This window comes from Eulemur rufifrons, chromosome 7, assembly GCF_041146395.1.
Source record: "Eulemur rufifrons isolate Redbay chromosome 7, OSU_ERuf_1, whole genome shotgun sequence".
NCBI lineage: Eukaryota > Metazoa > Chordata > Mammalia > Primates > Lemuridae > Eulemur > Eulemur rufifrons.
Genome location: NC_090989.1, coordinates 197,304,844 through 197,327,787, shown reverse-complemented (window position 1 = coordinate 197,327,787; position 22,944 = coordinate 197,304,844). Strand labels below are relative to the sequence as shown.

The 22,944-nt window shown below is 42.0% G+C and overlaps 1 protein-coding gene across 1 annotated transcript in view; it reads left to right on the top strand.

Moving 5' to 3' along the window:
- Positions 1-22,134, top strand: part of LOC138385890 (MAP/microtubule affinity-regulating kinase 4-like) — a 52,008-nt gene extending 29,874 nt beyond the window's left edge. The window contains exons 4-9 of the mRNA XM_069472079.1: positions 7,893-7,941; positions 10,621-10,686; positions 14,799-14,869; positions 18,359-18,415; positions 21,031-21,562; positions 21,814-22,134. Coding sequence (XP_069328180.1) covers positions 7,893-7,941; positions 10,621-10,686; positions 14,799-14,869; positions 18,359-18,415; positions 21,031-21,297 — 510 coding nt within the window. The 3' untranslated portion in view covers positions 21,298-21,562; positions 21,814-22,134. The remainder of the gene's footprint in view (positions 1-7,892; positions 7,942-10,620; positions 10,687-14,798; positions 14,870-18,358; positions 18,416-21,030; positions 21,563-21,813) is intronic.
- Positions 22,135-22,944: the final 810 nt, after the last annotated feature.

Sequence of the window (22,944 nt, the reverse complement as noted above, 5' to 3'; positions counted from 1 at the left end):
ACAAATACAAATGTCATGTCAGTGCTATGAGGAAAAATGAAGCATGGTGCGGTAAGAGTTTTATTCTTACTTTCTGTAGTCTTGATGCTCTGGCATCTGGGCCCCTGCTGGTCCCTCTCAGGGTGAGCTAATTCTTGGAGGTAACAGACTACTCCCCTGTGAGAATGCCTTTCAGATGCAAACAGCCAATTCAGTGTCCTACTCCAAACCACCTCCTCTGTCTGGCTCTTTGATTCCAGGAGGCTGTATTTCTCTGCCCTGATCACCCCAGGGCCAGGTACCAGACAACTAGGGACAGCATCTGTATCCTAGAACCTACTGAAATTATTCAAGTGAGCCAATGCTAAGCCTCCTTACCCTGCCATGCCTTTCCTACTGAAATCATGATAGAGGCTTTGTCAGCACTTTGCTCTGGCTCTTTTGCCCCTGACCCACCCTGGTGCATTCCTGTGTGGCCCTGTGTGGTGGGGCAGGCCCTCTCCTCTTGGGAACTGTGAGGAACAATCCGTTATTTCAGTGGCAGTCATCTCATGATCTGTTGGCCTCACCATACCTGAATAATAATACAACCTACATTTTAAAACACAGGGTGAAGAGAGAGTATTGAAAAGAACTTACCAATTCCAAATGAAAAGTAGGGGCATCCTCTTAGTAATTCCTTTAAGAAACATCCTTATCCTTCGGAACCAAGCTTTGTGATGTCTCCCACAGGTCAGATAAGTGCTATTCACTTTGGGTCAAGCCACGTGGTGTGTAGTAGAATTTTATGTAGGCCTTAAAGGATCTAGAGTTTTCAAGTTTCCAAGTGAAAAGGAGAGGAAAGACCCTTGCAGAGCTCAATGGAGTGCTTGAGTGTGAGTTTTCCATTAAGTGTTGGTGGGAGGCTGACACACAGCAGCTGCAGGCCGCAGAGGCCCTGATTCAGTCTTCTCAGGGCCAGAGAATCAATGGTCACCATACTGTGCTACAACCAGTTTAAGTAGTACTGTCCTTTTTCTTTAACTGAAACTGCTTAATTAAAAAGAAAAAATTTGTGACATGTAATGAAATAATTGATTTTTTTAAAAATGTATTTTTGCTGGCTGGCTAGGTAGCCAGCCTTAAGCATATAAAGGGGTGGAGGCACAGCCTTGCCACAGGATCTTGTTCCAGTGTTCAGTATCTTTGTCATGAGAGCATTTTTCTCTTACTTTGGACTAGGATCTGTCTTCTAGAAACTTCTATGACACTGTTCTGTATTTTGCCATGTGGAGCTATAGAGGTTAAGTCTATCACTCCATACACAGCCAGCCCTTAGAGGTAGCTATTTTGGTTCTTCTTTTTTTCCACTTTCCAGAGTAAATCCTCTCAGCCTCTTTGGCCACCCATAGGAGTTGCCCTCAACAGAAGCCTAGTTTATTCCATCCTTAGAATTGATTTTCCTCCATTTCCTGAATTTGTTTAATTCCTGCTAAAATTCATTTAATTGGTTTCCTGCCATAATTCAAGTCTATTGGGGCATTTTTAAATAATGAATCTTTTCTATCTTTTCTATTAGCTGTCCCTTGTAGTTTGGTGTTATCTAAATTGAATATGGATGTCTTCATCCAATTAAGATATTCAACAAGGCAGGAACAAGACCCTATAATGGAGAATCCAGCCTTCTAAGTTGATGCTGCTGGGGGTTCATGCCTGTAGTCCCAGCGCTTTAAAGGGCCAAGGTGAAAGGATCACTTGAGGCCAGGAGTACTAGCCTGGGCAACATAGTGAGATCCCATCTCTATAAAAATTTAAAAATTAGCTGGGCATGGTAGTGCATGCCCATAATCCCAACTACTCTGGAGACCGAAGCAGGAGGATCCCTTGAGCTCAGGAGTTAGGGGCTGCATTGAGCTATGAAGATTCCACTGCCCTCCAGCCTTGGTAACAGAGTGAGACCCCATCTGTAAAAAATAAGGGGCAGGGGTGGAAGAGAGAGAGAGAGAGAGAAAGTTGATGATGATGCTGACCCAGTAGTAAAGATTTTTTGTTTTTGAGAGACAGGGTCTCATTCTGTTCCCTAGGCTAGAGTGCAGTGGCATCATCATAGCTCACTGTAGGCTTCAATTCCTGGGCTCAAGCCATCCTCCCCCCTCAGCCTACTGAGCAGATGGGACTACGGGCAGGTAGCTGGAACTACAGGTGCACACCAACATGTTGGAGTTATTTCTTAAAAATTTTTTATGGAGATAGGGTCTTGCTATTGCCCAGGTTGGTCTTGAAGTCCTGGCCTCAAGCAATCCTCCCACCTTGGCCTGCCAAAGTGCTGGGATTAGAACCATGAGCTACCGTGTTTGGTCAGTAAGGCATTTTTTGAGTAAGATTCATCCACCATTTTTGAAATTAGACTTTTTTGTAAGAAAGGAAAATTCCTGTGTTTGAAACACTTAATGAGATTTACTGAAGAAAAAAATACATATATGCAAAATACCCAGTAGATTGTCAGATGTTTATTTGAAGCATTATCGGGCATAAGAATCCTTTCATCGGGCTCTTTGTGGGGAAATCCTACTTACACCCACCTCAGTAAGCTTGCTTGCTTCATTCATTTCCCTCCTCCCTTTCTCTCTCTCCATCCCTGCCTTCCTCCCTCCTTCCTTTCTTCCTTCCTTCCTTCCTTCTTTCTTTCCTAGCTTCCTCAAACAACAGTTTAGTCCACAGAATAGAATAAGTTTCCAATGAGCTGAGCAAAGAGGTTGGCTTTAGAGACAGAGAAAGTATGAAGAAAACAGAAGCAAAGAACAAGGAATGTGTGAATCCTTTCAAAGTTACTTTTCTTATAAGACAGTGACAGGGAAATAGAACAGTAGAAGAATAACTGCTTAATTAACATGAAGTTACTTTTGGCTGCTTCTCTGTGTGTGAGGATTAAAGTGGAGGAAACTTTATTATCATGCCCATTAAACTGGCCTGTTTGGGAAATTGGCTGTCATCTCTCTCCTGATTTCTTGGAAGGTCAGATAAGTTAGTTTAGGATTGAAGATGTGAAACCTTAGCATTAGTGACTCCATTTTGATTATTGGTCTGGTCTTTTGGGGCCTAATGCAGTAGCTTAGTCCAAAACAGTGGCCTATGATTTTTATTTAATGATTCTCCCAATTTGGTCAAGCTCTCACCTGGGGGAGTGTAACTGAAACCTAGGGTGTCAGCACTACTCTCAGTTCCCCTCATTTTGGGTTTCCAGTCTCAGCATGGCACTTACAGGTTAGGGTGTCCTCATTATCTTGTGTTTCTTTGACGTTTTATTGTTCTAGCCAGAGAAGGGCCCATTGGAAGACTAGCATGACTGTCAGGAGGATAATACCAAGAGTTTGGACTATGCTCCCTAGGTAGAGTCTTCATGAATCGAACGAACTAAAATCAAATGGCCAGATGTGGAGTCTACCCATGTTAACCAGGTAGTCTGCTCTGCAATACCTGATGTATTTATTGCTGTCCAGAAAGAAGTGTCATCAACTGCACACATTCTTCCCTCTTTAGGCAGTAGGTAATCTAGCATTCCATGACCAGGTTAAATTAAAGCAGGGAGTGCAAGTTCCCCACAGAAGCGACCAACTGTGAAATTTTCTCTGCAGCATTATGCTGCCAGGTGAAAGAGGTAGGCATAAATAAGGAAAAATGAAGAGGGGGTGAGAGTCTTGTCGTGATGAGGAGTCTTGTTTTGATGGGTTTGGGCAAAGCTGTCCACAGCATGAAGTCAGCAACTTCATGTCATGTTGTGACATCGGGCATTCTGGTGAACCCATGCCTAGAGGCTGGGTGCAGTGGCTCGTGCCTGTAATTTCAGCTAAGGTGGGTGGATCACTTTAGCCCAGGAGTCTGAGGTTACAGTGAGCTGTGATTGCACCACTGCACTTTAGCCTGGGTGACACAGCAAGAACCTGTTTCAAAAGAAAAAAAAAAAAATAGAAGAAATGAGTTGAATTGCTCTTACTTAAATGTCCTTTCATAATCAAAACTTTAAAAATATGTTGTATGGTCCTTACAGGACTTTCCTTAAAGCACATGTTTTCCTTTCAATAAATTATTCCTTTCTAGATTTAACTATCTTTCGGCCATCTGGTTCCCAGATTATGAAATCTCTGGCATTTTTATCCAAATTGTCAACTTTTTTAAGAGTTCTATGCCAGTGCCCGCATGTTATTCTGGAGTTTTCGCTATCAGCAGCTTAAAAGTTGTTGATTATTTTAGTTGGAAATCTCTAAGGTAGCAGTGCGGATTCCTGAGATGAGCATGGACTTTGAAGCCAGACGTCTCAGAGTTGGCATCCTGGCTCCAGCGCAGACTAGCTGGGGGTTTGAACGCGCTGCCTCACCTGCCACAGTCTTCCTTCTCTGTAAATTGGAGATGATCGTATTCGCCTGGTGGGGTTGTGGTGATTAAGTGAAATGAGATTGTAGATGTGGAGCCACTGGCTCTGTGCACCAGGCACAGCCAGGGCTCGGTAACTGGTAATGGCTTCTTCCGCCCCGTGCTGCTCATCTCACATAGCGCAGCGTTCCTTACCCCAGTGTTGCCAGTGTCTGCCTAATACGGAATTCTGATAGTAAGGTGAACATGGAAAGTCATTTTGGTGATACCCTGACACTGCTCTCCTAGGGAGTCTTTGGCTGCTCTTTCTGCCTAGGGAAGTAAGCTTGCACTCGTCATCTCTGTGTGGTCCCATTGATCTTTCCTTTGTGTTTTCCTAGTGCATTCCTGGTGTGACCTCTGCTGTAACTCGGGTTCTCAAACTTCAATGTGGTGTCTGTGGTGTATTATCTACTGTTGTTTAAAAAAATTTCTCCAGAACTTAGCAACTTCCAGAGAAAAACACTCTTCATCTCACAGTTTCTGAGAGTCAGGAATTTGGGAGTGACTTAGCTGGGCAGTTCTGACGCAGGCTCTGCTCTGTCCAGAGGTTTTGGTTGGATGTCAGCCACAGCTGCAGGCATCCAAAGACTTGCCTGGGGCTGGCACGTCCGCTGTCCAGGGGGCGCACTCATGTGGCTGTTGCTGAGACTGCAGTTCCTCACCAGTGGTGGCCACATGGCCTCCCTCCATTGCCAAGTGGGCTATCCATGAAGGTGCTTGAATGTCTTTGTGACACTGGAGCCAGTGACTTGCCAGAGCAAGGAGGGAGCTGCAGTGCCTTCTAGGAGCTGGTGAGTCTCTGAAGTCCCTGCCACCACTTCTGCCATATGCTGTTGCTTGGGAGCAGGCCACTAAGTCCGGCCCACACTCAAAGGAAGGAATATTAAGGTCTGCCTTTGGAGGGGAGGAATTTATGGACATACCTTAAAACCGCCACACCTGAGGTGCTTGCTGAAAAGTAAGATTCTGAGGCCTCATTTCAGACCTAGTGATAGGTGGGACCCTGGAAGCTGCAGTTTGCCCAGGGACCCTAGTAGGTCTGATGCACGTGGTCTACAGTCCACACTTGGAGACACACTGCCCTGGCCAGAAGGGGTCACTTGGTCCTGGTCTTCCTTAAATGCCTTAATTGCTTGCACCTCCCCATCCTTGCTCACATACACAGAGCACTTGTACCGCACTTTCAACTGTGGACATCCTTTTTTAAGTCCTGTATAAATCTAGTACCTCCACGGTGCCTGCTGTCTGCGGCAGAAGTGAGCTCTCCCTCCCTTAAATTCCTGTCAGAGCCCATCTTTTCCCTGCTCTTTGGCTCTAATTCACTTTGGTTCAATTCCACTGCACTGCTAGCAGGGATTTAGAATGATTGCCTTCATTTGACCTGCTCTTCAGCCATCAGAACTATGATAACTCTGTGACAAGCATTTTGCTGTGCAGATTTAAAAGCAGTGTGGTCAGTAGGATGCTCAGGAGGCTGGCTCAAACCAGGCTTCTTGGTAGTGACGGCTTTCTTGCAGGCCTTTATCAAACAAAGGCATTCCTGTTGTGTGCCAGGCTTGGTTTTAGGTGTAGCAAAGGGAGACAGGCATGCTCCGTGTGCATGACAAGGTGATAATAAAAGGTGCACAAAAATGTATCATCACAACTTAAAAGACATTCTAGGGGAGAAGTGAACAGACGGCTATGACGTAAAACAAAGGAGACCTACTTAGATAAGTTTCCAGAGATTCTGCCTGAGACCTCAAGGATGACAAGGGAGGAGAGATTTAAAAGAACTTAGTATGAATGTGTTCTAGTAAGTGGAAGGGGTTGGGGTGACCAGAGCTGGTGCTGGAGGGTAAGCAGAGGCCACATGCTGCAGGGTTGTCGTGGCCGTGGTCGGGGTGTCACTCTAAGTGCAGTATCCTGAGCTATATTGATACGGTATCCAAATTGGAGATTTTCTAATTTAGCAGTCGTGGAAGTAATTGGGAGATCCAGATTAAAACTACCAACTCAACTACAACGGATTGGAAAACAAGATTTTTGTGGTAGCTTGACAGAGGGAAGCTAGAAAAGAACTCAAGGCTGATGGTTATCAGGGATGTGGGTGGCCGTCATCTCAGAACACAAAATGTGGGAGCGACCACAATAGCAAGGGGAGTATTTACTTTGGAGATAAAAGTGCTCCTGCCTTTAAAAATGAGCCAGTATTTTAGACAGGAAAGGTTATTCATCCGATTCCACGCTCTTAAGTTCTGAGCCCAGGTTCATAGCTTAGGTCTGTCAAATCCCACCCATGTCCATCTCCCCTGAGCTGCTGATTCAATTCTAGGTGAGACCCAGTGGCTAGGGACAAGTGCCGCAACAGTCCTGTGATCTCTCACCAGCTTCCTTTGCACGGGGCCAGCTGCTCCTCCCTCTCAAGGCTTTTCCCAGCCCTTGCCTCCTGTGGGTGGTACTATCCCGGGTCAACCAGGTTCTGGCCAAATTCCCCATAGAAAGAGAGCAGGGCCTTGGAAGATCTTTTTCTTTCTTTCCCTGGCATCCTCTTGTTCGCAAGGGAGTTGAATAAAGTGGCCTCTATAATCTTGTAGTTTTTCGAGGTCATACTAACCCAGGCCATGATAATATGACCTTTCTCTGAATTTATAACATGTGAATATACAACAACAATTTGATATTTCTCCTTACTCTGTGGGATGGCTGGGCCCCTCTGCTGGCCTTGGCAGGGCGATTCTTCGTAAGGTGTCACCTGGGTTCACTTGTGTGGCTGCATTCAGCTGGTGGGCTGGCAGGGGCTGGTTGCAATCAGGACATTGGGTCCCTCTGCCTACATACTACCCTTCATCCTCACAGAGGCTCGACCAGCTTCTTTACACTGCTGCAAGAGAGCAAGCCCCGCGATGCCTAACATCTTACCCAGCCTCTGCTTGCTTTGAATTTGCTAATGCCCCGCTGGCCCAAACATGCCACATGGCCACACCTGTCAGTATGAAAGAGGCACTCCACAAAAGCATGGACATGTGAGGCATGACTCATTAGGGTCACTAATGTAACAGACTATCACAGCCTCAGTGCTAAATTACCTGTCATCTGCAGTGAGGGTTTCCCACGGTGGTTTTTTTCCAAATAGTCTCATAGAATTATTTGGAATTATAAATGTAATACGCTCATGGTGCAATTCACTGGGACCATACAAAATTGGGACCCCTGGGTAGATAGTGAATCAGACTAAATTTAATCATAACAAAACTATTTTTGCCCGAGTCTAATCTTATGTTCTCGAGATAGCAAAATGAAAGTCAGGGTGTGGCACCTTCCCTCTTTGAGACCTCTGCTGTTTTTCATAAATGGAAGTATTTGGTAATAATTTATAAAGCTACTTGAAAGTGACTCTAGACTTTGATATTAGTTTTAGATATGGAATAATAAACATTAACAATAAATTTATTACCTAAGAGAATTTACAATTATATTGCAATGGTGGAATATAATATTTAATAACTTATATTGGGGGATTGTTTTGTTTTGTTTTTTAGATCAACCGAGAGATAAAAATTATGACGATGCTGCATCATCCACATATAGGTACTTTCTGCTTTTTAGAATACTTTTGGGTCTAAATGCATTGTTGAAAGCATGTCATAAAGATAAATATGTATTCAAGAAATGGTAGAAAGAGATTCTTTCCCTTCCCCTACCCCAGATAGGGGAATAGAATACATATCCAAACTTTTGATCATTTGTATTAGATTTTTGAAATTACTGAAGAGAGGCTTAAAAGCTTAGGTGTTAAACATTTGAATTTAAAGCTTTAATGCAGTAGAAACATCTGTAATCATAACTATAATTTTCTGATTCTTTAATATATTAGAAAATATAATTATATTTTATTAGTAGAGAGAAGGGAAGTATAGGAAGTCAGAATTAATATTTTTGAGAATTCTGCCTCCAGACTGTCTTCTCACTCAAGGCTGCAAAATCAGTTTTTTCCTGGATCTCCAGCCTGCCTTGCAGATTTTGGACTTGCTAGCTACCACGATTTCATGAGCCGACTCCTTAAAAATAAATATCTCTCTCTCTTTCTCTAAAAAAAGAAAAAAAGAAAGAATTAATATTTTTAAGGGTATAATACTTTGTGCTGTGACTAAGTTCTAGAGAAAATACTTGTACACTGAATCATATTTAAAAGATGGGAAACTTGCTATTGAAAGGGATTTTGACAGGAATTCTTTCATAAAGCAAAGGTTTGTTTCATGTGCCCTCTGTGTGTATAACTCTGTGTTAGGTGCTATGAGGTCGGTTTAAAGATGAAGAAGTACCTCCCCTCATAGTAATTATAAGAAAAAAATGAACATATACAAATTACTCAATACTGACCCTACACTATATATACTCAATGGAAACTTTTGATCCCACATATATCACAATAAGGCTCTTTTTAAATTATTTAACTGCTTTATATATAACATATATCTCAAAATGTATTTTATATGTCAGTGATAGCTCCTACAATCTACAAAGAGTATTTCAAGAGTGAAATCACTCTTAAGACAGTCCGTATAAGTTTAGTATCAACGTCAGTTGTAGGAAATGAGAGGGGTAATGTTCAGTGTTAAAGTTAGCCTACCAAGAGTACTTGAGGCACGTGGAATATAAGAATAACATGGAAACACAGGCAGGAAAAAGCTTTTACACAGAACTGCTGGTTTTGATTGTATACTTTAACAAAAGGCTTAGGCTCTGTTTCATCAAATCTAAGCCACCATCATTCAAAAAGGCATTATTTTTTATATCCTACTAAGAAAGGAAAATGCTACCAAGCCATCATCCTAGTATCAGGGATAGTAATTAAAATAGAGATCTCAGAATCAGTGAAATATAGGATGTTTGAAGAACAGGATGGTACGAGGAATAGAATAGCAGGAAGAAAACCTCCTTTCTCTGCTTTTTCTTTCAACCCTTTGGGCCAGCCAGCCAGCCAACTCTGGATTTCAAATTCCAACTTTTCACCAGAAAACTTTATCACTACTGCCTAGGACTAGCTAATGTAAACATATTTATTTTGTCCCTTAATTACTTCAGTTATACCCCAGTTAGAGTTCTTTACTTACTAAATGGCATATCTTTGATAATAGACTGAAATTTTTAAAAATTCATTTTGCATTAAAATAGTCTTCCCTGAAGAGCCAAACTGTGCATTGGAATATTAGAAAGGTTTTATTTTTATGCTGTTCAGCAGCCACGTATGCCTTAACTTTCTTAAATGGTTTTTCTTGGCAATTTGAACATATCAGAGTCTAAGGAATGGACTGATGGTTTTATTCATGAGTTCGTCAAACATTTATTGATCACCATGTGAGGCACTTGTTTGGCCTAATACTCTAGTAAATCCTCAGAAAATCACGTGAATATAAAAGACTAGTGTGCCCCCTGCCTTTTTCTGTAAATTTCATTTTAAAGTAAGTATTAACACAATCAAGTAGATATGCACAGTGGTCACTTGGTAGCCTGAGAGATTTGCTTCAGTTTCATTTAAAAATGTGTATCTTCCTAATTGATGTGTTACAGTTTTATGAATCAGCAGCAAGAGAAATAGTTCTATTGGTTACAAAGGGACTGCTGTAGCAAAATCACACTGACCTACTAAAAATCATTCCTGAAGAAAAAAAAATTTTTTTCCAGTTAATTGCAGTATAATCCATTCTACTTTCTTTCCTCTCTGGCTTCAGAATAGTAATAAAGGAAACTTGTTCTTTGGGAGTTGTGGTAAGTTTTCCAAGCAACAAGGGTCTGAGGTGGAATTATATCCTTAAAGCCATAATGACAAGTGAATGGATGTCCAGTTATAGGAGTCGAGTAGATCTGAGCGATTGCTGCAGGTTGTGAGAAATGAGACCACTTTTCCTCAGGCGCAGAGGGTGAGCTGGTGGGAGGGCAGGTAGCCAAGAAGCAAATAAAGGGCACTGACAGCGACGACAGAGGAAGAAGCAAGCACAGATAGCCCTTGCTCGACTGCCGAACGCATCCTGAAGTCTCACTGAGTACCCAGAAATGATCTTCATTTTTATGGAATTCCATGCTTTTATAAAAACTTTTCTGTTGTGTAGTATTTGCTAAAATTCCCTAAAAGCATTTTTGAGAGGGCCAGCTGTTAAAATCTTTAACAGGGAAACAGTTGCTTTTGATAGTTGCAGCTTATATGTGCATGGCTTGTGCAAACAGACGTTTGTTTCTTTCTCTCCTGTATCCTCTCCCCTCCCCCAGTGCAACTGTATGAGGTCATCAACAGCGGGACCAACATATACCTGATTATGGAATATGCCCGTCATGGTAAGAACATTTATATATTATATATTGGGGTTTTCTTGTTTCTTCCCTTTTAAAAGAATACACAAGCACACTGCCCATATAATTGTTAAGGTTTCATTTAACATCCAGAGTCATAAAATACTAGGATGAGAGTCCAAAAAGCTGACTCTTAGCAATTCTATGGGTTGCCATTAAGTGTTTCCCTATTAGCTTTGTTAATTGATACAAGCCCAGACCCTGGATTTTTGTTGTGGAAAATACACATCACATAAAATTTACTATTGTAACCATTCTAGTGTACAGTTCAGTGGCTTTAAGTGTGTTCACATTGCTTTGCAGCCCTCCCCACCATCCCTCTCCAGAACTTTTTCATCTTGCCAAAGTTAACCACTCACCCCTCCCCCAGCTCCTGGCAACCACCGTTCTATCTGCCTGTGTGAGTTTGACTGCTGTGGGGACCTCACGTAGGGATCGCAGCACTTGTCCTTTTGGGACTGGCGCGTTTCACTCAGCTTAAGGTCTTCAAGGTTCATCCATGTTGTGGCAAATTTCAGAATGTCCTCCCTTTCTAAGGCTGAATAGTGTTCCATTATGTGTGGGACACACACATTTTGTTTAACCCAAGTATTTGGATTTTAAAATGTGTTAATGCATTAGTCTGTTTGAAGTAAATGTGTGTTGTGGCTTAGATGCTTCTCTTTATCAGATTTTAATATGTCATTGATGGCCCTCTTTTCTCAGGCCACAGATGACGGTTAACAGTACATAGGACTAAGTTTTCCTTAAAATAAAGATTGGTCACTATTTGCCTATAAGGTTGTCAAAATGTAGACATTTTCTGAAATGCACATGTATAGCTTCTCTCTTTTATAAAGATTCTCATCTTATGGTTGAGGTTGGGCTGGGGTTGTAGTTTGTGGGCCACATGTAGTTTCATTGTCTGTGGAGGGCAGAAGCTTTTTGTTTATCTTTCTGTGTCCCCTGCCTCTGGCACAGTGCCTGGCACAGAGCAGATACTCAACAAATAAGAATTAGATGCATGAAATTATAAACTATTGGGCGTGCCTTCTGTCGAACTCTACAGTAGAGTAGCTTTATTTTATCGTTAGTTGGTATTTCGGTCCACGTTGTAAAACCTGGAGACAGAACGTTACATCATGGCTCCATTGTAGTGAGTTTGCCATTCAATAAGAGACTGTAAACCTGTTGTGAGAAAGAATAGGTTTTAGTAGGCACACCTCTGACACCACTTTTTCATAGTCCTAATTAACTATTAGTTGTGTATTTTATGTTTTAAATGTGTAGTTTGGGAATCTGGTTGGGATTTTCAAACTTCAGTTGTTGTAGGAAGCACTGAAGGTTAATTGCGGAGCCAAAAAATCTATATGGAGTTCTAAGCCTTGCTACTCATCTCCCAGGCAGACACCATAGAGTAATGTTTATAACCTTCTTACAGCGTGGGCCTCTGCAGTGTAGAAAGTGCTTTCTCTTACCTGATCTCCTTTGACTTTCACAAGGACTCCATGGTGTGGCCAGGCTGTGAGTGATGGGCTTTTACCCTTGAGGAAATGGAGGCTGGGCAGCCTCACTGTGGGCTCACTGCCTCTGGGATCCCCAGCCTCTGACAACAGGTAGCCTGTCTGGTTTGTCAGTCTGTCATTGCTTTCTCTTCCTGTCTATTTTACGTACCCAGGTCATAGAGATTACTCATGTAGGGACAAGACAAAAATATCTGAGAAGCATCCAGGTTTAATAGAAAGAGGACAGGCTTTGGAAAAGACAGACATGAGGTAAAACCAGCCAGTGGCCCTCATTGACCTGACAAGTAACATGCCACACTGAGCTTCACAGTGGGCTTGGTGACCTAGCCCTCCCAGAGGTCTCAGTGCGTTGTGCAGCATTATAACAGCATTTGATGGATGGTGGTGGTGGTTTATTGTCTTGGGCCATTTGCTGTATTGAGCTCAACCAAACACTGTCCATCCCCAGGACATCTGGGTTACTGTAGTGCTCGCCCTTGTGAAAAGTTTCATTAAACTGACTACCCATCGCCCTCCAGGCTTGTACCTTTTCATTTGATAGAATCCTAGAACTTGCGACTTAGAGAGAGTCTTAGACATTATCTAGGGCAACTTTCTAATTTTTACAGATGAAACTAAAGCTCACATCGTTCTATGCCAAGGGTTCCATAGCTCTGTAGTTACAGAACCTGAAGTAGAACTAAGGGCTCTCTGAACTGTGCTGTCCAGCACCCATCTAGCTACCTGTTCCCTGACCTGGGCAGGGGAACCATTGCTTGTTGTTCCCCCCCCTCCCCCAGTAAATAGTCTGAGGTTTTCATTTCAGTTACTTAATCGGAGTGTTAATACATTTTTAATAAAGAATAAAAACAAAGATTTAGGTTGAATTCCTGGTTTAAAAGTTGAACTCCTGATGTATACCTTAGTGATTATGAGTGTGACTTTATGTTTCCAGAAATCTCTTAACCAGCTTATATTGCATTTGGAGTTACAAAAAATATTTTAAAATTATATTGACACACTTGGGCTTTGTCTATGTTAGTATACAACAGCCAGTGATCTTAATATGTTAATTTTTTAAAGTCAAAAGTGTTTTCTGTATGATTGCACACATCTTTAGTTGTTTTCACTTATTAACCACTGGTTTTGACATTGTGTACATCTCTGCAAATAGAAAGGCCATTCGCTTAGGAAATGTTGACATTTTAGTGAGCTGACAGTTGACTTCATAATTCAACATAGTTAAATGAATAGACAGTATGTAATGCCTTTTAAAAGATCATTTTGCAATCAAATGATAATATAAAAATCTTTATGCTTATCCATTATTTAAAATTTATTTATGCAGAGTTACGGTTAAGAGACATTAATGTATAATTCAACTACAAGAATGTTTTAGTGGAATGTTGTCACAAAGGTGATGGAGGTATTCGTCATGTGTGTGAATTACGCACATGTTCTTTCCCAGAAAGAGTTGATATCTAATTTTCTAAAGCAGTATTCTTTTCTGTTGATTTCAGAGGTGGTGTTTCTTTATTCTAAATTGGTAAGCAGTTGACAGTACTAATAGTACATTCCTCAAAATGTCACCTCTCTTCCTCAAAGAATTAATATTGTATAAACTGCCACCAAGATGTTCATCCAAGAGTTCTGTTGACTGCACCCCCACTGTGTCCTGAGCCCCCACTTCTCACCAGCACTGCACTTTGCTCTCTCGTCCCAGTTGCTGTCATGCTTGGCTCCGTTATTGGACTAGTCTCCCAACTGGTCTCCCTGTCGCTGCCCTTCATCCTGACCCCCTTCCCCCCGACAGCCAGTGATCTATTTTTAAGTAGTTTCATCTTCTCTGCTTCTCATCGCTGTTAGAGTAAAGCCAGAGTCCTTACCAAGGCCTGCAGGGCTCTTCCTGGCCTCATCAACTACCTCTCTTCCCCTTGCTCTGCTTCTCCAACCCTATGGCCTCCTTGCTGTTTGTTACTTGCTATAGAATCTTACCCTAGATTACTACCTTGTGCACTCCCTCAAGTAGTCAGCAGAACAGAAGCAGGCAAGTCCATGTACACACACACACACACTCTCTCGCACACACACACTCTGGCACACACACAAAAGCACTCTCACGCACTCCACCTGTTTCTTTCCCCTACTTCTCCACAGCACTTGTTATCCTCTGACACAGTGTGTATTGGTTTGTTTATTGTCTGTCTCCCCCTACTGGAATGCAAACTCCATGAGGAAAGGGACTTTTCTGTGTTCACTGCTACTTCTCTTTTAACACACCTGACTTTATCCTTTTGACTTTCAATTTTCATTACTCACTTTTTATTAAAGGATATTGAAAACACATCATACCCTTTAAAATAAAAGTTATATAATTGAAGCACATGAGAATTTAATTTTAAGGCTTTTCTCCTGTTTAAAGATGTTAGTAGCGAACTTACATGCCTATGGTTAAACTTAAGACCAGCTTAGTTTAAATTCCACATATTCCTGGCTAACTTCATACCTATATTTAAAAATGAGAGCATTGCTAAAAGTGACACATTATCAATTGATGGGAAAATTAATGCTCAGAGTGGGCCTTCTGCTTACCTTTATTTCTCTCAATTGTAGGCGATGTATATGATTATTTACTAGAGGTAGGGAGAATGTATGAGGACGAGGCCAGGGAGAAGTTTCGCCAGGTAGGAATTATTGCATCTTTAGTTTGTTAACTTAATAGAGTTATCATGCTTAGACCCTGAAGCAAAAAGTGTTTGCCTCTGTAAGTGCTTAGAAGGCTCACTGGATGGCAGACTTTGGCCATTCAGCTGGACAAAATCATATGAAGTGCCCTTGGTACCTAAGGTACTGTGCTACTGTGCTAGAGGTAGCCATGGGTTCTATTCCTAGCTTTGTAATGTCAACATGAATCTCGCTCTTTGACTCTTCACTTTTGACTATTGGGCCTTAAAAATCTAGAGCTATAGATGTAATATCTATGATTACATTAATTAAAGCCATTTCAAAGTTTTAGCAAGAAGGATGGCACAATCCCAAAATTTATTAGTTTTGTCTTACAGAAGCCAAGACCAAATAGAACTCAATCTATTAATTAGTGATTTTCCCCTTTGCTTATCTTTACATTGCCTTTAGGGACACAGGGGCTTTAATCATCAGGTTTTTAGCATAAAGGTGACTTAACTCTTCTGTCTTTATTAGTATTAGTATTATTGATTGACCAAGCCAGACACTGGGATGAGTACTTTACCTACACGAATGTAAATCTTGCAGCAGCCTTGTGAGTTAAGAAGCATTATGCCCATTTGCTCCACATAAGACAACTAAGGCATGAGAAGAGGAAATAACTTGCCCAAAATTCAGTGCCTGTCAAGTAGCAGACCTTCCATAGATTCAGAGACTCTGGCCCTCTGAGTCTAAACCTCAAAGCTGTAACCATTATGTCGTGCTATTATTTAGACTAGGAATCAGCAAACTCTTCATGTAAAGGGCCACATAGCGAACATTATAGGCTTTGTGGTCCATACGGTCTCCGTTGCAACTATGTAACTCTCCTGATACAGCATGGAAGCAACTGTAGACAATACTAAATGAATGAACATGACTGTATTCCAGTAAAGCTTTATTTGCGAAAACTGGGATGGGCCAGATGTGGCCCATATGGGCCCTGATTTGCCAACCCCTGATGGAGACGAAGGAAAGGAGCAAGTGCTTTCCTGCTTTTAAATGAACTCTGTCTGCCCCAGTGACAAGGTCCACATTGAAATGGCAGTAGGGCCTCGTTTCTTGCAGAATTTTACAGTTGTATTTTCTTCACGTATAAGTTTGTCGTGATAGGTAGGAGACTTCAAGTTTTGCATTTGGAAAGGTATTTTTAGCTGATTTTCAAGTTTTCTCTGAACAGTGCCTCCTTTGATTTGCTTAGTTGGATGTTTACAGTTAAGGACTCATTTCTAAGTTTCTTAATTTCTATTGTTGCTTAAATTTAAAAGCTTAAGAAATCCTAATGGTACTTTGAATTAAAATCTATTAAATGTCAAAGTTGAAAGTACCTTTCGCTGTCTTTTAACTTCTCTGATCCTCAGTTTTTTCTAGCTATAAAAAGAGGAAATTCTACTTGATGAATTCTGTCGTTCTTTCCAGTTCTAATATTTGATTAGAACTGTGGTCTATGAAAGGAAATTCAGATGTTTCCTATAAAACCAATCTGGTCCTTCTCATAACTATACTCTTCATTTTTATAAATTAGCCAATATTTTTGCCTTATACAACTTAATTTCGCTCCTACTCAGATGACTCTGACTTGCAAACATTTCTGTGAATATGGTTTACTGACCTTGAGGAAAGGCTAATGGCAGCCAGAAAGAGCATGTCTGTGTCCGGACCCTCTCCAAGGAAGCAGTGTGGTGCTTAACCCCACAGCTTCGGTTCTCTTCCATCTCTACCCAGCCCCATCCATCTGTCACCTGGTGGGATCCAGTTCATCAGAAAGGCTTAGACCTCTACTCACCTCATTCTTGAGGCAATTACTCTGGGTTTTTTTGTTGTTTTGGCTTTGCTTTGTTAAGAGACGGGGTCTCACTGTGTTGCCCAGGCTGGATTCAAACTCCTGGGCTCAAGCAATCCGCTCGCCTCAGCCTCCCGAGTAGCTGGGACTACAGGCATGTGCCACTGCACCCAGGTTCTGGTTTTTATTTTAAATTCCCCACAGAAATTCTGAAGCCTTTATTGGAAGAACCTATTAGTTGGACCAGGAAAGATGTTGGGGTGTGTGTGTGTGTGTGTGTATGCTTTTACAATTAATGGCTGGGTTTACAGTGCTTAGCATTAATGTAATCCCTTCTCCTTCCTGCATTGTTTGCCTAAGACAGCTCCTTTAGACCTGGAAGAAACAACTGTGATATTGGTGCTTCTGCTTTTCTCTGTTTCTAATTGCCGTGCATTCCAGGAGCTTATAAGTCATCATTTCTTTGACTAAATAAAAAAGTTTTCCTGTTTGTGACAAGGATCATAGGCCCTTCTTTCCATATTCATGAGCAGGTGGGTTTTGCTTCACCATTCCCAGCCCAGTTACTACTTACGCCATTTTAGTCCTTTGATTGAGCTCTTGCTCTTTTCAGAGAAAAAGAATAGATTCCTGGCTCTATCTTTTTTGCTTACCTCTTTCTTGGAGGGCTGGTAATGTTAGTGCCTCTGTTCTTTCACGTATAACTGCAAGTGAATTAGGCTAACATTCATGTTTTAGACAACATCCAGGTTCTCAACCTTCTTTAGAAGTCACTATTCATAGCTTAAGAACGTGGCACACACCTATAAGCCCAGCTACCCAGGAGGCTGAGGTGGGAAGATTGCTTGAGCTCAGGAATTTGAAACCAGCCTGAGCCAACATTGCAAGACCCTGTCTCAAAAATAAAAGAATTAACATTAATAAATATACATGCAAAATACCAAAGAAAAGACTAGAAGCAAATACAAAACAACAAGAGATGCTGTCCTTCTTTAGTGGTAACACGGGCATATATTTCCATCTATTTTTCTCTGTTTCCTAAAATTTCTATGATGAGCATATAAAACTTTAATGTTAGAAAAGAAGACTGTTTTTAAAAAGTTACCAGTACATGCGAAATTTCAGTAAAACAATTGTTTAATTAACAGTGCTTTTCATAGTTCACACACAAAATTGCACTTTTCATAGTTCACATGCAACATTCATTCCTCCATTTTAAGGAAGAGGAACCTGACCCTCAGAGAGTGAAGTCAGTCTATTAACTTCCACAGTTGGGTTTTGAGTTGGTTATACAGTCATGGGAAGGTTGCACCGGAGCCATCTGGCCCTGGGCCTGGGGACAGCCAGGGTCCTCCAGATGCAGGCCGTTGGTTGCAACCTGGTGTTGGGCTCAAAAACAAGTGGAGTGTCAGCAGGAAGAGTCCAAGAAGATACTTGCAGTTACAACTGGAGAGAACAGGAACGACATCCTCACCTGTCTCTTCTTGCCCTCACCCCTGAATTTCTCCAGATTGAAAAGTTCAAAGCATAAGGAAATTGCTTTTAGAAATCCACACATCAGGGTGCTCACTGAGTGTTTTGCATGTGTGAACATTAACAAAGTTACTTTCATCTTAATTATGCATCTGCACCTGTGCGAACTGACCCTCTGTCTCTCCTTACTCAGGTGGTCTCGGCGGTGGAGTATTGCCACAGGATGTCTGTGGCGCACAGGGATCTGAAGGTACGTACCAGCGTCCTAAGTGTGTGCTCTATTTGTACGTGTTCAGTTCTCTCATCACACAAGTGAGGCGTAGATTAAATTTTATTAAACATAATGAAACAAAAATCTCATGATAATTGGATCCTTTCAATCAAGTTCTAGTAGAGCATTCGAAATAAATAAAAGTGAAGTTTATGAGAAGCATTTTACATTTCAGTTAAGGTGCTGGTGGTTGATCTCTGGAGGGACAGTCATCACACAGCCAAAGGGATGTGTGTGGTGCTTCCTCCGGAAGTGTGTGGTCACACCTGGACAGTGTCCTCGGGGCCACCTGGCATTCTTTTCTACTTCTCCAGGTAGCATTGTCTCCTGTTAACAGCAGCGCCTATTTGAGACTCTTTCACAGCCTCCGCCCCGGCATAGGATGAGGTTTCCTATTTCACAGAGAAAATGGAGACACCAGGCAGAAACTCCCTGAGTCTTCCAGCAGAACCTCGTATGGATCAGTACCTGCACCTGCACGCATCCTTCCCTGTCCTCATGTTACAGGAAAGCGGGCACCTCTGCTGACCCCGCCTCTGTGTTCCGGGTCCCCTCTCCCTCCGTGGGCTGTGCGCTGTCCGATGCCTCCTTCTCTCCATTTTGTCATTCACTCTCTCTCTCTGCTTGCTTCTCACCAGCAGCGTTTATACATGCTCAAGTGCATAGCTTCTTTTTACCAAAAGTCTTCTCCACCTTAGGTCCCCTTCCAGATACACCCTTTTCCTCTCTTCGTAGTCACAGTCTTTGCCCTAAACATTTTCTACACTCTAAGTCTTAGCTTGCTCCTCACCCCGGCTCTCTCCTTACATGATTGTCATTGACTGGCTCATTCCTCTCCGAGCCCACCCTCAGTGGCTTCGTGTTCCTACCATTAGCTACGGTGGCCACCTGTGTGCCGATGACCCCAAGTCCCTTCTTGCAGCCACGGGGCTCTCCCAGGGTCCAGGGGCCAGCTGACCAAGGGGTGTCTTTCTCCACCAGAGTGTCCCTCAGGCACCTCAGGTACAGCAAGTTCAAAGCCTAAACTCTTCCATCCTGAACTTGAACCTTCACTTCTCCTTCTCGTGACTAATGTTCCTGAGGTGTCCCTCTGGTTTGCCATCCACTCAGTGACCAGGTCCTTTTCCTGCTGTTGTCTTAAGTATTGCTTACACTGGCTCACTCTTTCCTGTCTCTGTTACACTGTCCCAGGCCAGACGCCGTCACCTCATACTTGATTGTAACTCTAGTTTCCTACCTGTTCTCTGCTTCCAATTTTCCCTGTCTCTTCTTCTCATGTGTGTTTCCACCTTGCGCCCAGAATGGACTGTTTTAAAACCACATGTAACATTGTTATTTCTCTGCTTAAACAACTCTGCAGGGGCTTCCCATCGCCCTTAGGATGAAAACCCAAACTTGCTGGGTACAGCCCTTTGTGATTCGGCCCTGACCATCCTCCCCAGCCATCTCTGCCTGACTCTCTCTCCCACACACTTTCAGTGTCTTGAGTGAAACCCGCGCTGTCTCTGTCACCTGTGTGTTCTCTGACTCTGCCTGAAACAGCACCCATCAACACACGCATCATGACCGGCTGCACCTTCTTGTGCTTCGACATGGCCTCCTCTGGGAAGCAGCCCCTCCCTTTCAGGTCCAGGCCGACAGCCCCCGTTCCTCCTCGGTTACACAGCACTAGGGTCTCAGGGCAGCTGCTTGTCTTTCTCCGTCTCCCCTTCCGAAGTGTGAGCTCCTGAGGGCAGGGCCCTATCTGTCTTGCTTATTATATGTCCAGACACTAATATAACATCTGTTGTGTAGTCGCTACATACATTGCAAATATTTGTTGCAATAAATGGAAGTGGCTGTGATTTGTCTCTTCAGTGGGATTTGGGATTCTTCCTTCCCCAATAGTAGCCATTTTACAACTTTGTAGCAATTTTTGTAAAATGTGACTATCCACTTCATCAAGTACCCAGGTTTTTTTTAAAAGCCCCTGATTATTTTTAATGTAAAAAATCTTTCAAAGGGTCAGGCATGGTGGCCCATAATCCCAGCACTTGGGGAGGCACAGGCAAGAGGACTGTTTGAGGCCAAGAGTTCAACACCAGCCTGGGCAACATAGTGAAACCTATCTCATAAGAAAAATAACATTACAAATTAGCCAGGCATGGTGGCACACGCCTGCAGTCCCAGCTACTCGGCAGGCTGAGGCAGGAAGGTTGCTTGAGCCCAGGAGGTTGCAGTGTAGTGAGCTGTGATTGCACCATTGCACTCTAGCCCCAGTGACAGAACGAGACCCTGTCTCTACAAAACAAACAAATGAAAAAAACCTCTCAAAACTTTTCTTTATCTTGGGGCAGTTGATACTTACATTAGTATACGAATTAATGATGATTATTCTAGCACTTCGTGTCTGGTAGTGATTGTTAATGTGATAAAATTAGGAGTTCAAATTTGTCTCCTGTTTTATTCTTCTAGAAGAAATGTTTTCTCATTTCATTAATTAGGAGATATTACATTTATATCATTACAAAAAGTTGCTTTATGAAATGCCTAATCGTGCATACTTCTAATTATATTTTGCTTAAATTTTATTTCTCTTGATGTTTTCCCTCTAGCCAGAGAATCTCCTCCTAAGTGCCAACAGAGAAATAAAACTGGCAGACTTTGGCCTCAGTGCACAGTTTACACCGGGCACTCCACTGACCACCTACTGTGGGACACCGTATTATGTCACGCCGGAAATTGTGGAGGGGAAACCATACCACGGCCCCTCTGCAGATGTCTGGAGTCTAGGAGTCCTCCTTTACATGTTTGTTACCGGCACCCTCCCTTTCAAAGGGGACAATCTTAAGGTATTGGAAGCGGTTGTTGCATCCACGTAGTACACAAAACTAGAAGCAGTTTTATAAAATTATATGGGTTTATATTTTTAATGTTCTATCAGTTTAGGGGTTTCCGTGGGTTTTCTGTTGTTTTTTAACCTAAAAGTTGACTCACTAGTTTTCTTTCCTCTCTCCCTGCCCACAAGAGGTAATGAGACAAATAAAACAAGGGAAATACGACATCCCCTCCTGTGTCTCCAGACAGTGCCAAAAACTACTGAGGGGTTTAATGGTGATAAACCCACTTGCAAGAAGCTCTGTCCAGGTAATCACATAAGTGGAAATAAGTAACTACTTTGGAGAGTTTTTAGAGTATTTTTAGAACTTAGCTTGGCTTGTGGGGCATACTGAATATTTATTTGCCTGGGACATTTTAAGCAGGAGTTGAGACATTGAAAAAAATTTAAGTTACCCTTTGGACTACAGTCAGTGAAATGTTGAAAATAAAGTTTCCTAAATATTGCGATTATCGGAATATTTTATTTTATGCTGCTAGTGAACAGTTCACCTTTTCAGAAAATTATGGAGGACAAGTGGCTCAACATGGGACACAGGGAGCCACTGGTGCCATACAGGGGAGTCAAGAGGAACGTGGACGATCAAAAATGCATTGGTAAGTACTCTGTGGTACGTGCTTGGGTGTGCCTGTGCTTGCATAAGTAACAGATTTCTCTCCTGATCCATGCGTGTGCCTAAAATGTGAATAATGGAACGTTAAGCCCAAGTTATATAATGAATCAGCTTATCTGTTCTGTCATATTTAGAAACTTAACTAAATGTAGTTTCCTACATCAGCACCCAGTAACTCAGAATCCAGTGCTCATTTGTGTAAGAAAATGTGTGATCTTTTAGATCTTATAAAGAAAATTGTTGTACCCTGTTACAGAATGATTTCTTACCCAAACCAAACACATAAACTGTATTTTACCCTTCTCTTTTAGAGATGCTACAGCAGATGGGCTACCAAGAAAAAGATATTGAGTCCCTGAAACAGCAACAACCAATTGAAATAAATGCTACCTACAAGTTATTACAGGAAAAATCTGTTGAGGTAAGAGTAACCAGAGAGGAAGAGCTGAAATACCCTTTATGTAAATGATCAGCTTATGTAAACTAGTAGTTTCTTAGTTTTTACTGTTTAGATGTGTATAACAAATTTGATTTATCATTTTTTAAATTTACCTGCAAATACCAACTCTAACTCCTATGACCATTATAAGCTACTATTTGAACTTCAAGATGATAACCCTCAATCAGTAAACAGAACACTTTAAGTTATTTGAAAAAGCCTGGAAAGAACATAGATATATAAACTTTTGTGATTTTTTTTCCGGCAGTGAGAAAAATATGTTGCCTGAGTTTGTGGGTGTCATTTTTAAACACTGTGATTCCACATCTCTCCAAATGAACTGTTTCTGAGAAGTCTGTGTGTTACGAGAACTTTAGTTTCCTAAGAAACCCTTTGGGTGTGTGTTGTGGTTTGTTGTTTTTCTCATTTTCTCTTAGCTGCATGCTAATGATTCCAGTTCAAGCAGCAGTCTTTCTCTCGCTAGGGTTAGGCTGAGCAGTGACCTCGACAACTTTGCTTTCAGAAATCTGTGAATTATTCCTTTACTGATTATTATAAACTTTTACCATAGTCGCCCT